The 15,309-nt window shown below is 31.7% G+C and overlaps 1 protein-coding gene across 5 annotated transcripts; it reads right to left on the bottom strand.

Moving 5' to 3' along the window:
* Positions 1–270: 270 nt before the first annotated feature.
* On the bottom strand, positions 271–14,950 carry LOC114126341 (tubulin glycylase 3A-like). 5 transcript variants are annotated; one of them, XR_007606124.1, is made up of 11 exons: positions 14,353–14,950; positions 14,028–14,157; positions 13,730–13,947; positions 12,566–12,763; positions 12,299–12,496; positions 9,008–9,224; positions 8,853–8,943; positions 8,537–8,701; positions 6,372–6,625; positions 5,525–5,698; positions 724–821 (listed from the first exon to the last, which is right to left on the bottom strand). XR_007606124.1 is itself a non-coding variant. In XM_050207464.1 (10 exons), the coding sequence occupies exons 1-10, from the start codon at positions 14,815–14,817 to the stop codon at positions 472–474; spliced, it is 2,286 nt and encodes a 761-aa protein (XP_050063421.1). In that variant the 5' UTR covers positions 14,818–14,950; the 3' UTR covers positions 271–471. The 5 variants fall into 5 exon arrangements, 4 of the variants coding, with proteins under 4 accessions (XP_050063421.1, XP_027846059.2, XP_050063422.1 ...); XM_050207464.1 differs by lacking the exon at positions 5,525–5,698 and having other exon boundaries at positions 271–821; positions 9,008–9,220; positions 12,295–12,496; XM_027990258.2 differs by lacking the exon at positions 5,525–5,698 and having other exon boundaries at positions 271–821.
* Between the last annotated feature and the right edge of the window lie 359 nt (positions 14,951–15,309).

Raw genomic sequence — 15,309 nt, 5'->3', positions numbered from 1 at the left:
AGTTAGAAATTGAATCATTATTTCGACAAGTTAAGCTGTACACTGTACACACAAAAACAAACAAAAAAAAAAACATTGTAAAATCAATACACTCATCACTTCGTCCAGAATCTAAAAAAATCGAATGTCTAATTTTCAAGTACTCAATGAATGAATGCTATAAATAATCACTTAGTCACTCCATAGATAAATTGCCAATTCTAAATATACTTAATTCATAATAAACTGTAACTACTGTACCTATAATATAAACGAGGTAATATGTAGATATTCTAAAATTCAATTAATGTTTATTATTTAGTAAATAATACATTAGTACCAATAATATTAGAAGGTACCCATACCTTTATTATTGATTTTCTTCCATCCGATCATAAAAAAACAAAACAAAGTTTGTAACATTTAAAAAGATTACTTTGTACTTATTTTGGAATCAAAAAACTTTATACATTATACGATAGTTTAAGATAATCAAGTATTGTGATTTTTATTGCGTGAATAACTGCGAGTCTGCTGGGCATTTACGCGAATCCGTAGTGCCGCCAACTTTTTATTGATATTTTCCATCCACTGACGGTGGTAGCCAGTTGTGAACGGTGCTGGGTCTAAGGTCGAAGAAGAGTTACACGGACCATTCATCTCGACCGCCGACGAATTATGTGGACTATCCAGTTCGACCGTTGACGATTTGAATAGACTGTCCATCACGGCCATCGGTGATATGAATGGACTAATCACGGGAGCTAGTTTCTGCTCTTCCGGCACAACCTTTACAAACAGTCCAGTATCGGCAAACGAGTTTTTCTCATAGTCCACCGTCACTGTACGACCGTTATTAAGGTGAAAAAAGTGTTATGTTAGTATTATATACTTACTACGACACTATTATTATAATGCATGATAAACTTATATATAAATTAAACACGTTAAACTTGGAACCATCTATTGAACCTACTACAATACTGCATAAACAGTTTTGGGCTTAACACTAAAATACACAAATTTATATTATTGCATTTTCGTATTAGATAAAATTAAAACTTTTATAATTGTTTGTATTTTAAAATGTTAGCCATATTTACTAAGAAATTAAATGTATTGAGCAAAATCTCACCCTATAATCGACAATAAAATTTTATCTTAACTAGATTGTTATTAGACATTTATAACTATTAATTTTTAGAATTTGTAGCTTGTAAAAATAAAAAGTTTTTATTCAGTTCAATCAGATTGTATAGTACGGTCCACGAAAAATCAGATCAAACTTTTACGCGCATGTAGAATGATCTGCAACGACGGTTCGGAGACCCATTTCTCTCACTGTTATTGCCGTAACAGTGACGTATATAGCGTGAATAGTCCAATTTTTTTTTTTTTTTTTTTTTATTAAATGTCGTTTATTTGTGAAAATTGAGTGAAACAATGAGTGGAAGTTTCACATTAGAAATTTCTACGTGGAAGGTAAATTTAGACAGAAATATTAATATACATGGTTAAGTTTAATGTGCGTTGAGAAGATCTCTGGGCCATTCACGTTTGAGGCATCTGGCTGGGTTGTCTGGAAGAGCATTGGTATGAAGTTGAGCAATGAGGGGGTTTGAGTGATGTTCCATATTGGAGTGCAGGCGAAGATAATATTTGATAGCTGTATGTTTGATGGTGGGGATTTGGAGGTCGTTATGAAGAGCAACATTTGTGATGTACCAAGGGGCTTTAGCAATCATGCGGAGGCTTGTATGGTTCTAGTGTTCGATGGTTTAGTGGTACTCCAGAGAATGATTCCGTATGACCAGATAGGTTGCAGAAGGGATTTGTAGAGTAGTAGACGGTTGGAGATGTGCATATTAGATTTCATGAGAGGCCTAAGGATGTGAAGGCGGCTATTTAGTTGTTTGCGTTTGGTTTTGAGGTGGGGGCCTCAGGTGAGTCTTCTGTCAAACAATAAGCCGAGATATTTGACTTCATTTGTGTGAGGAATGATTGTATTCTCGAAAGTTATATGAGGACAGTCCCCGGGGCGGAGGGAGAAAGTGACATGAGAAGACTTGGAGTCGTTGATCTTGATTTTCCAAGATTTGAACCAGAGAGATAAGCTGTTTAGATGATTTTAAAGTAGACTGCTTGCTTCGAAGGGATCTTGACTAGATGAGAGGATTGCGGTGTCGTCGGCATATGTCCCTATTAGGGTGTTATCCGTTGTAAGAATGTCAGCTGTGAACAATGTGTATAGAAAAGGAGCGATGTCGCTTCCCTGAGTGACACCGGCTATAATGTTTGGTGTGCTGGAAAATGTGGTTTTTCATTTGACTCTGAATGTTCTATTATTTAGGTATGATTTTAGAAGTAAATAATAGGGTACCGGGAAGATTTTTTTAAGTTTGTATAATAAACCATCGTGCCAAACGGTGTCAAAGGCTTGAGCTACGTCGAGAAAAAGTCCTGAGCAGTATTTTTTTGTTTCTAGAGATGTAGCAATGTGGTCCACTACGCGGTGGAGCTGGTGAAAGGTTGCATGTTTGGCACGGAAACCGAATTGAAAGCTGGGAAGGGCATTTTGTTTGAGTGCGATATTCACAAGTCTTTTGAGAAGAAGTTTTTCAAAAATTTTTCCAAACGTGGGTAGTAAACTGATTGGTCTATACGATTCAGGCAAATCAGGTTGTTTGCCTGGTTTAAGTATAGTAATAATTAGTGCTGATTTCCAAGTGGTAGGGAAATAAGATAGCCGAAATATAGTATTAAAAATGTAGGTGAGAAGAATGATGGTTTTTGGTGGTAAGTTTTTGACTATTTTGTTGTTAATGAGATCATGGCCGGGTGACTTATTATTCCTGAGTTTTTTTACAATTGATGGAACTTCGTCAGGAGAAGTTGGGGAGGCTGGAAGTGCCATGGGCATAGGCGATGAGATGAATTGATCAACTTGAAGCATGTGAGAATCATCAGGGGAAATGTTGTGAGGTTTAAATGTATTTGCAAGATGGTTAGCCAGCAGATCTGATTTATCTTGGTCAGTGGTAGCAAGATTATTGTTCTGATAGCGAAGAGGGGAATGGAAGATTTATGTTTTAAAAGAGCTTTGGTTTTTCTCCAGAGAGACCCATTTGAAGGTGAAAGAGATTGAATATGGGAAGTGTATAGTTGATTTTTATGTTTCTTGAGAGTTGACTTAAGTTTGTTGGAAAAATAGTTGTACCGTTCTTTGTCAATCGGGTAGTGAGTTCGTTGCCAAGTGTTTCAAGCCCGGCGTTTTTGAGATATGAGCTCTCTTATTTTCGGAGTGGTATTTCTACTGGAGTTGTTTTGAGTTGCAGATGTGGTGGAAGATATTCAAAATGAGTCTTGAATGTTGCTTGTAAGGGTGTTTATGGCAGTATCTATATCAGTGGGATTTTTTTAACTTAATGTTTAAAGAGGAAGAAGCTGACATAATATTGCGAAATTTGTTCCAATCTGTGCGTTTTTTAACGAATGGGTGGAAGGGAATATTTGCTTGAATTTTGAGGATGATCGGTGTGTGGTCGGATGCAGGGTCATTGAGGTTTGAAATATTTATATGGATGTGATTGGAGAGGTTAGATAGAAAAAAAAATCGAGATTATCAGGTTGACGATTTGCGTGGGTTGGCCAGTAGGTGGGGGAGGCTGGAGAGATAACCTTAGAGCGCTTGATTGTTATAAAAATGTGTAGAGTGCGACCTCTAGTGTTCTTTGAGCGACAACCCCATGCTACGTGCTTCGCATTAAAGTCAGCACCTATGGTGTATGTGTGATTAAGTGTTTGAAGAAATAGTGACAGATCTTCTGCCGGAAAAGGTGGTCCAGGTTGGAAGTAGGCTGATGCAATAGACGTGGTTATGGAGTTAATATTTACAGATGTAGCGACTATCTGCATGTGTTGGTTAGATTTAGGATGAAAAGGTGAGTGTGGGATTTTAGTAGATATTAGTAGTGCGGCACCAGCATGAGCTGAGTCATCGGGGTGATTGGCTTGGAGGCAGCCGTATCCGAAAATTTTAAATTTTGAACTGGAGGTGAGATGAGATTCGGAGATTAGAGCTATATTATCTATTTTTTTTTCTGTGAGAACAAGTTTAAGTTCTTCCGTGTTATTGGTGATTCCGTTTGCGTTCCATTGAAGAATGTTTAAGGTGGATAACTTATTTTCTGCCGTTATTTGAGATAAGTTTTTCGATGAGTGATGTAAGTAGGGATATCAGGGGATTGATTAGAGATCTGAATTCCATGATGAAAGAAGTAAGCTGATCCGTTGTGTTATTCGGAACACTAGGGATAGGAGATTTTTGATGTGTTCTGTGTGAATGATTGGGCGTATTTTGTGGCAAGGGAGGGAATTCCACTTTGGTGTTTTTGTAAGGTTCTTATGAGGAGGAAGATGTTTGGTGGTTCGGTGGGCCAGGGATTCGATGATAAGTGTTTTCTATTTTTGCTGAGTTCTTTGTGTACTGAGCAACCTTTGTAGTTGGCAGGATGTGGGCCACCGCATAGGGCACATATGGCGGGTTGGGTTCGATCTTTTTGGCATTGTGATGAGTCATGGGGATCACCGCAGCGAACACATCTGGGGTAGTGGTTGCAGTAAGTGCGTATATGACCATAAGATTGACATCGAAGGCATTGGAGAGTGTCTTTTTTGGAACGAGGAGCTTCGACTTTTATTTTTGAGTAGCATAAGAGTGAAAGCTTGAAGATATCAGGGTTGTTAATATCTGATTCTAAGTCAATGAAGAACATAGGGAGAGGTGCCTTGGATTGTTTGTGAAGTACATTCATAATATTTCTGGGTTGGAAGCCCAGTGAGGTTAATTCGTCTTTTATGAAAGATATGTCCGTGGTAGGGTGGAGATTTTTTATCACAATTCTGTATGGTTTAGATTCTTTATTCTGGAATGAGTAGAAGGGAACTTGGCTTTCCTTGAGAAATTTAACAACAGATTTGTACGAGTCAGAATTAAATTTTTGTAGTTTAACCCCTTTGGTGGAGGTTTTACATTCGAAACCAACAGGTTGCGTAAGTTCCTTGATTTTGTCGGTAAAATTGTTGAAATTTAAATCGGATTCTATGAATATTAGTGGGGGGTTGACGGTTTTGGGTTTTCGGGGGACTTCCTGTGACTGCTCAATATTGTTGGTGTCAATTTGAGATTCTTCATTTGGAGGGGCTAATGGAGAGAAGCGATTTGAAGAGATGAAAATACTAGTGTCTTTTTTTGGAAGTGGTGATGAGAGAGTGTTGGGTGATCTTTGACGTTTACCCGATTCATTTGTGACTGTTCACCAGTCATTCTCATTATCGGAGAAGTCAAACGGTGAGTGAGAGCCCGTTTGATTAATTAAGGTTTTTGGTATAATTAACGGAGAGAGTTGTTTATTTTTTTGATTTGTGGTTTTGTTTTTGTTAGTATAGGTATGAGAGCCGGTCGGCTGGCGATTAGAACTCATAATGATGTAGATAAGGTGTACAGGTAGTAGGCCTTAGGGAGTGTAATAAAAATATACATTACCAGTGGTTAGCACCACGATGGAGTAGACGTCGCGGCGAGCACAAACGACTTTGCTATCGGGAGCTGATAAGCGGAGCGCGATAGAAACATACGTGTAGACTGTACGGTGTCGCAACACGAACTGAATAATCCATTCAATTTAAAAATGTTGACTTGACCGGACTCGGGTGAAAACTAGTAATATAATATAACATATTTTCATTGCTAGCAGAATTTAACTGGTTGAAAAAATGTTTTGTTAAATGTTTAATATACTCAGTTATTGTGAATAACTGGGAGTCTTTGTGAATTGCTGTACTACGAACAAAATTAAGTTTATGAATCACAACGTAATTCTATGCAAGATGCAACTTATATATGATTATTAACTACTGGGTCATTGGAAGAAACTAGTTTATGTTAACCTTTTACTTTACGATAAGGATGATAAGAAATTTAAATATTTTGGTGGGCAGCTAGTACCTCACCACCAGACGGAATACAGAGCATACGTACAAACTGATACGGAAAAGGCAACAACATGCCTTATTCACGTCCTATGGGCTATGGCCTTTGACTAAACATTAAGGCAAGTCGTTGTCTTTGAACCAGTTTGTATGTACGCATACAGTCGGATCGGTCACCCGATCACGGTAGAGTCGAAGTAGTCGAACTAATGGAGTTCTTCGTGTCGTCCCAAATTGACGGTTGTTAAAAATTAGCGGTATGCTTTGTAATGCTTGTACTTTATACGTGCAGTTGATACGACCGTCTCATATTGCAATAATAAATATTATAATACAAGTTTCAGGTACATATTAAAACAATAGTTAACATATTATAACACTACGTATAAAAATTATATCACCTTTCACAATATCTCCAAGGAGCGTAGGTGCCAAATTGGCAATAATACTCGTTGACGGGTTCAGTCCAGGAATAGAATTAATTTCGATTAAATATGGAATAAAGTTTTCTGTGATTAAGAAATCTGCTCCAAACAATTGAAAAGTTTTTTCACGGTACAACGAATTGTCTTTAGCGGCCTGTAACACAGCGTAAACACTCTCACTCATTCCAGGAAATATTAATTCATCCCACACGTATTCTTGTCCAATTTTTCTGAAACACCAAGTAGTTATAAATCGTAGGACTTCGGCTACACAGCTATACCAACACTATTGTATTATTATTAGAATAGAGAAATTTTAGGATTAGTATTTTATTTTATATAAAACTGCCAAACTAAGGTATAAAATATAATATGTCATCGCTCATTAGCCCCTAAGTTAAAATATTACCGTATAATATTTTGACAATTTTCGATAAAAATGCATATTTGGATATTTTGTGCATATTTCATTCATATTCTAAATATTCACGCGTTTTTGAAAGAAAAATTACATTTTTTATTTGATTAAATAATTTATGGTATGCACGTCATCCGATGTGCTTGTAGTCGTGCAGACTCTGTACGTAAGTTACTACCACAGGAACCCGCATTCAATATTTTAGGTGGACATACGGATAATGTATTCTTTATTATTATCATGCAGGAATTTCCAATGGCAATTAGGGTATCTATAATATATTTTAATCACCATTGTTATGTGTCTATCGCTCATCGGTAATGTTGTTAGTATGATGTTTAGAGTCATTCGATACGTAACTTTGTACCGTTCACGTTTGCTGTGCTTATATTTTTCTTTACTGTTCGAATAATGCCAAAAATAAATAAAAATATATTTCATAAGTATGTGAAATAATTTTATGAAGATTCATTTGTTATCGATTGTACTATGCTTTACTATAAAATTTAAGAAGTTAAGCACAAAAAAAAAAATTAACAGTAACTCAGCATATAAAAACAAATAAATACGAATGATTATTATTTCGTGAAATAAATCTGCATAAAATAAACAATTTATATCACAACCGTAAATCAAAAATCTGTTTTCACATTATTTATTCAAAGCTATAATGTGTGCAAAAATATTCCTTTACATAAAATTTCTAATATTCAACGTCGATCGTTTTTTTTAAAAATATACTGTTAATAACATCTGTAGAATGTCTACGTTGAGAAAACTTATACAAATGATAATTATTTAAAAATTATTCAGTTAATTAAAAAAGATGTTACCTATTGAAATATAATATGGATTTTTATAGACAACACGATGAAGCTTGATGAAGATGTAAGAAAGTATATTGCAAATAAAATATTCGGAAATCTGTTTAAGTATAGATCCAGAGAAATATATTTATTAAACATCGAAGTTGTAGAAAAAGCTAATTTTAGTTTAATAATTAGACTTTTTAATAGCTTAATGTATCTTGAGGCCCAATTGTGTGTGTCACAAAGATGTATTCCTATTTTTAAGTGATACAGCGAAGTACATGAAGAAAGTAGGTACAACTATTGGTAGGTGCTCTATAATGATACACATTACATACATAGCAAAAGGGTTATATAAATTGATTATATATTCGGAACCATTTTCCTAGAGTTGATAAATCAAGAACAAACGAAAAGTAATATTGTAAAATGCCACTTCACGAGTTCTATTGTTTAAGACAAAGACTCTTGAAGTCCCTCTTCTTCCCGAACCTGTATTCACACGTTGGAGTAATTGGATTGAAGCTAATTTTAGTCATTTTTATTACTACGGATATTTTAAACAAATACGAGATGTTATGCAGCAAACGATCTTGCAATCAAATCATACAGAATATGTGACCTTAAATTCAACACCCTCCATTAAAAAATCCTAGCTTTGTAACTGGTTGCAGAGTAGGTTCTATTTAAATTGTAATGAATAGTTTTTGACTAAAATCATGATGTTCATAAAACCTTTTAATTTGTGTGGTACGGTGTCTTACTACCTTAGGCGCGTGCATAGATATTTGGCAGGTAACGCAAAATCATCAAAGAGCATTAGGTACTACATTAGTTCATACTTAGGGGCAATCACTTTAATTTGCATAACCCCTTTTCTCATACTTATGCTTATTTCTTTATACCAATTATACCTCAAATGGTTTTGTAATTCTCTGTAATCCCACATGCATTCTTCAGGTACTCGCTGACTCCTGCTTTTTCGATATTTCATTTGCAGTCTAACATTGCTGAGATGAATGGATTCGTGCATGTTTTTCATTGAGAAGCTGTTTGCACAAAAACGAACATAACCTTCTCTGTAAAAAAAAAGACGGTTATTTAAACATATTTTTACGATAAACTTTGCTCTGACTATTGAAAATTGAATTGAACATTGATATATGCAACTCGCATACTGTGAAAACACCATGTTGCCATGGAATTCGTTCTCAAACATAGCATACTAACTTGTACATCCACACAACTACTGGATTCATATTAGTCACTAAAAACCATTGTCTCAAATCAATTTTACATGTATGTATCAGAAGGGGTCTTTCTAAAAACAAAAATGATTTTGATAGTGTTATATCTATATTTGGAAATACAATAATTGTTATTACCTATATATTTCTGTAGAATATAATTATTTTTCAAAACGTCTGCTTCAGTGATTATTTGTTTAATTGTTTGTAAGTCCCTAGATAACATAATTCCGTGACCAGAACAGTTTGACGTAGGTTTTATAATCCATGTATTAGTTATACCGTCTATATAGTGTTGAGGACAGTATGTTTTTATTTTTTCCAGTAAATATTTACACTTTGCATAAACATCTAGCTAAAACATTTAATGGATTAAATATAACAATAACTTCAACAAAAAAAAAATAACAATTATTACTGGAAAATTGGTTTAAAATGTGATGATTATACTTGTGTATTGGATACAATGCTATTTTTAAATAAATACCTTCTTATATCATCTAGTTGTAATAATTTGTTAAAAAATGTTACTCAGTTGTTATTAGTGACTAATTTCTGAGTTTATAGTTTTAGAGAAGTTGGTTTTTAACACTAAAGCGATGCAGCGTTAGAAGTCAATGTAGCGAAGTCTTAATAAGATGTTAAATAATTCAGATTCAAATATTCAATTAATTGATTATTTTAAAAACTTGTAAGATTAGTTGTGTATCAATAAACTGTATAAGAAAAATTAACTGTTTAACTTTAACCTAACTCAGGATTTGAAAGCCTACTGCCTACCGGATGTAGTATTGTGTATTTAAGCTCACTTTTTTTTTTTTTATTGCAATAATATAAAGCTAGTTTTGAGAAATATTGTATAATACTATACATTTTTTTTGACCTTGTATAAATGTGTTAATCGACACTTAAAAAAATCCAAAACTTTTTAAGTTTAATTTAATGTTTTATGAATCTAATTAACTATACATTTCTTAAATTAAACCATGGTTACTCATTTATATATAAAGGGGACTACATTTATATTTTTGTTATATAACTCATGACATAATATAATGCATTATATTATCACCTAGGTATGTTATGTGTACAGTATATCTAATGTTTAATACCTATGTAAGCATATAACTTACTCACTGTTAAGAGATGATTTACCTTTCATACAAAGTAAATGCGTAAAATAGTTATAGTGAAACATTAATTATTATTATTGCAAATAATTGTTTTGTTTATCTTACCTTTGTTGATTCATATTATAATTCTCATTTAACAATAACTTTACAAAATAAGAAAATGTTAAGTCTTTCTGAAAAATCGATCAAAGTGACTAAAGAAGTAGCGAAAACTTCTAGAAAAATCCATTAACTACCTTCAATAATTGTTTGTGGTGTTAATGATTTTTAAAATGCAATGCTTAATTTAAAGAAGCTGAAGGACACGAGAAAACAAATAAAGCCTTGGTTAATAATGAAATTAATATAATAATGGACAACGATTAATAAACGCGAAATTTAACAAACTAGGTACCAAAAATAAATTAAACATTATAGATACCAATTACTAACTTAGAACAGAAAAATAATTTCGAATGGGAATTACACCCATAAACCAACACCTATAACATTTAAGTCAAATTATCTGCATATATTTTACATAATGCTACAACGATAATTGTTAATTATTAAGAGAGCTGATCTAAAAACGATATTTACAAGTACACGGGTATATTTTAAACGAGCCGACCGCGATACTATTGATTTCTAAAAATAAAGTGGTTAATTTTTCTTTATTAATAAATATATAATATGTTATCATTGATAGCAATGCTACTCAAATAATAATAAAATAAGATAGTATTGATTATTTTTTTAAATTTTTAGTGTTCTGGAAAAGTTAAGACCCCCTAGGACTAGGGATACTAACGCTACTGCTCAGTACAACAATAGACGTTGAAATTATGGTCAAAAATTAATTAACAAAATTATTAATACGACAAAAGTAGCAACTTTAGTAGGTAACTAACAACTGTAACCAGTTCACCTATCCACTGGATATAAGAGAAATAATTTAACAATAATGCTGAGCGAAACAAACATGACATAACTCCTAAAAATGTTGTATTTTACTGACCAATATCACTTCTTCCAATTTCCCAACTTTTATAGAAACTTTTACTAAAACGTTTAAAGCTGATTGTAAAAGAAAATTATCTTTTACTGGAATATCAGTTTCAACAAGTATTCAACAATTTTTCTATTCCATCATATCATTCATGTAATTAGCAAAACTCTTGAAATATAAATTACTGCAGTAGAATGTTTCTTGATGTAGGTACCCGAGGCTTTTGACAAAGTTTGGTATAAGGGATTCTTCATAAAACTAAATGAACAGTTGCTATATATTTGGCGTGCCCTTCTTGAATCATCTTCGCTGGAGGTCAATTCCAAATTGTACTCAAAGAAAAGGTAATCGAATGGAAAGATCAGCTGTAGTCCTGAAGTACCTACCATAAGATAGTTTTAGGATCTATCTTGTACTTAAGCATTTTATGACAAAGAACGACAGTTATTTATTCCGATAATACAGTAATAGTATAGGTACGTAATTTAACTTAATGCAACTCATAATGTGAGAACTTACAGAAGTAGACAAGAAGTTGGAAATTAAAATGAATAGCAATAAATCGGTACACGCTAACTATTCATTAGGAAAATATAAAACATTCAAATAGTTTTGAATTAATTACTTCCCTTAAGAGAAAAACACTTTGAAATTCTCCTCGACTGTCGTTTACAAAGGAAACATCACATTCGTCAGAAAAATTGCAAATTTAAAAAAAGATTCAAAAACCCTTAAATGTCTTAATCAGAATCAGACTTCACTCCAAATTAACCATCAAAAATAGATGTCTAATATTTGTAGCTATTATAAAACCAATTAGAAATTATGTAATTCAAACTTTGGGTTTGTGTTTTTAAGTCTAACATCGATGCATTACAGTCTACAATAGGTACTGTCATCAAAATATCGCTATTCGGACAATTATTACTGTAGCTTACCGGTTCAAAAGAAACAATGCGATTCATCGTGATATAGTAGCAAAGATAGCCGGTAGGTATCCATATGTTTGATTGAAAATACGAATCATAGCTAATTAACCATATTATTAGACACCTTATTGAGGATATCAGAAGTCTTAAGCGTCTAAACTATATAATAAATCTTAAACATTTAGATTAAGAGCAAGATACCACATTAATGAAAGTGCATTTTCATCAACTAGTAGGTACTAAGGTACTGTAAATATTATTTATATTTAGTATTCAAAATATATTGTACAGTTGCTATACATTTTTATAAAATCTTTTGGGTTAAAAATGTTCAAATAATTAAGACCCGGAACATTAAAAAAAACTTCGATTTACCTACTTCGAATTCATATGTATACTCGTGATCAAATTTGGAATTGCTATCTACGATCAGTTTTGTATAATGAAGCATAAATTCGTCCCATACTTCCTTTTTATCCTTAAACTTCCATATATCGATATTTGTATTACCAGCTATTTGTGTATTCAAAAATGTTGATATACATCGTTTTACAAATTCAATCATTTTGAATGGTATCTGATAAAAAAAAAAAAATATTATTATTGTTTATTAAGACACCAAATCTACTATTAAACTGAAACTTACATTGCCATTTTCAGTGAAAATTCTTATATTATTCTCAATTGCTTTTACAATAATCTTTAGTGTGCTTATTAACGCTGTTATAATGTAATCTTCCACAAATGCATCCTTGTCTTCTTCAGATCGAATGTAATGACATCTTGGAAACATCAAATTTGATTTAACATTTTTGTAACATTGCAATGATTGTGCCAAACCATTCTGTATTTTAAAATATATATTATAACCTTATTACTAGTTAATCAGCGTGATAATTAATTAAAATAATAGCTTTATATATTTAAGTTTATCAAACAGCTAAATAATTAATCATATGTTTAAAATAGTAGTATAATTTGTGTCTTAAAAGAAATTATAGCATTTTTATTACTGTCAATTTAATATTTCAGTAATTCAATGTTTAGATTGTATATTTTTATACAATTTATTTAATTGTTCTATTCACAAAGAAAATAAAGTATATAAGTTTATAATTATTTTTTAATCTTCATTAGGTAATGTACCCATGTATTTTAATAATACTAGTTTTGAACTGAAGTATTTTTTGGGTGTCAATGGTTTCATAATAATTTGTAATATCTAACAGAATTATTAATTATTTAACTAATTAAGTAACCGAAAATGATATTGTCATTAACATGATTAATTGTCTACATCGTACATGGTGAAAATAATGTAAGTAGCAATATCATTAGGTACCTACTCACTATCTGGGCCATCATAATCATATTAGGCCTAAATATTTTTACTTGGTGCAAAACGATAATGTGAACGAATATTAAGAAGAAACTTGAAATTATAAAATTTTGAATTTATTCAAAAATGATAACCAGGAACTACAAGGTACTTTAGTGAAAGTAGTGATAGGTTTGATTTAAGTTTGACCACATATTATTTACTAAACCAAGGAGTATAATTTTGAAGTCGTGTAAAATTATAACTTTTGTTGTCTTAATAATTAAAATAAAATATAAATACCTACCAAGAATATTATAGATGCAATAAATATACATACATGATTTACAAGGTATTACATTTTTGCTGTTGCTTTACTAATTAACTTTATATAATTTACTTAATGAACTTAATATAATTTTCCAATAATTAATCTTGATATTTATTAACTTTTAGGTAAATCGGTATATAGATATTTAAATAAGTATGTACTTTGGTACAAAACACGTGTTTTGTCATCTGACTAACAGAAGTGAATTCACTTAAACTGGACCAATGAATCAACCTTTTCTTAGTGACGAAAATTAAATCCGATCTTTTATCTTTAAGAATACTCCATGATTGCACGTTTTTCAGACGTTCAATAATCGCTTCGTTCTCATCAATTGGTGGTATCACAGGAGGAGATTCAATGTAATTAATCATGTATGCTTAAAATATAAATTGTGCATACATGAATTAGAAGAATACTCAAATGTTTTTCATTTGTGAGTATTGTCATAATATTTACGTGCTGATTTTACATAATATGAATAATTTATTGGAGGTCTATACGGATCTCGTTTTTCTATCCAACCGCGATTCTTCAACTCTAAAGTTATTTTTGGAAAATAACCTAATACTGAAAATATTTTTTTATCCTGTAAAAAAAATCAAAATAATTACAATGACAAATTGTAAATGTTTATAATATTATGATGCACGAGTATTCAATTTTATTTTATTTAACTGTCATATTAGGTAGATATTCAAAGGAATTTATCATATATGTTTAATATAATTTTTATTGAGTATTTTTATTTCAATATTATATCCTTTTATCTATTTTTCCGTACCTTTACAGCTTGTAATGTTTGTTCAATGATATTTGAGATGGGTGCAATGCTAAATTGTGCGTTTAACGAAGTGTAATCTATTAAATTATAGTTGCACTCTTTTATCAATGCTTTATGAAGTTCGTGTAAATAATTTTTAAAATTATATTGGTATCTCGAGTAGATACTACTTATTTTTGACAGTTCTGGGTTTTGGTGTTCTTCTTTAAATTCCGGAATTTGGTTAGATTCATTGTGTCTATCATTGTTTTTTGTATTATTTGTTGTTGAGCATTGATTTACCTCATTATCTGAGTCGTTATTCGAAACATGATTGAACGCTTTTTCAATAATTTCAACAGCATCGAGTTTATTAGGAATTTTAAGTGTATAAGATTTAGTTTGATCAGTTTGATTTATTAACGGTTTCTTATCATTCCGAGGCGTCAACGTCTTTCTTTTGCTAGTGTTATTGTTAGAAGTCATTTTATGTTATTTTGGTGTGCGACTGTGTTGATTAATAATTTGTGTAAATTTTGGAAATAATATAAAATATAATTTATGTTAGTGTATGTTTAATTTATAAAAGCTGTATTCAAATTTAATGTCGGTGTTTGTATCCATGGATATAATAAATTAATAGCTACCGAATTGCTTTATAGCTGTTAACGTGACTGAATTATCATAAAAACACCTGTTACTGTTTTGATGACAAGAATTATTAATTATTCGCTTATGTTTTAAGAATTGTTGTAAATAGCAATTATTTTGGTGGCATAAATTACATTATATTTAGATTGCTCAAAAGCACAAAACTAATTTGAACTTTAAATTTGCCATCCTTAACAATATTATAAAAGCAAAATATTAAAAAGATAATATTTATAAAACCCTGTGTATGTTATCTACGTTTCATTTAACGTCAATCCACTTTGAAATATAACTAGAGTATTAATGAATTGATTTTATAGTGAGGTG

The sequence above is a fragment of the Aphis gossypii genome, chromosome X (assembly GCF_020184175.1).
Source record: "Aphis gossypii isolate Hap1 chromosome X, ASM2018417v2, whole genome shotgun sequence".
NCBI classification, from domain to species: Eukaryota; Metazoa; Arthropoda; class Insecta; order Hemiptera; family Aphididae; genus Aphis; species Aphis gossypii.
The sequence above is the reverse complement of the archived record's forward strand: the minus strand, read 5'-3'. Positions and strand labels throughout refer to the sequence as shown.

Coding starts and splice junctions, on each gene's coding strand:
- LOC114126341 (XM_050207464.1), bottom strand. CDS start 14,817: ATGACTTCTAACAATAACACTAGCAAAAGAAAGACGTTGACGCCTCGG. Junction 9,221..12,294: donor TACATATGAATTCGAAGTAG/GTAAATCGAAGT, acceptor TGTTTTAGCTAG/ATGTTTATGCAAAGTGTAAA. Junction 8,702..8,852: donor GTAGTTGTGTGGATGTACAA/GTTAGTATGCTA, acceptor TTTTTTTTACAG/AGAAGGTTATGTTCGTTTTT.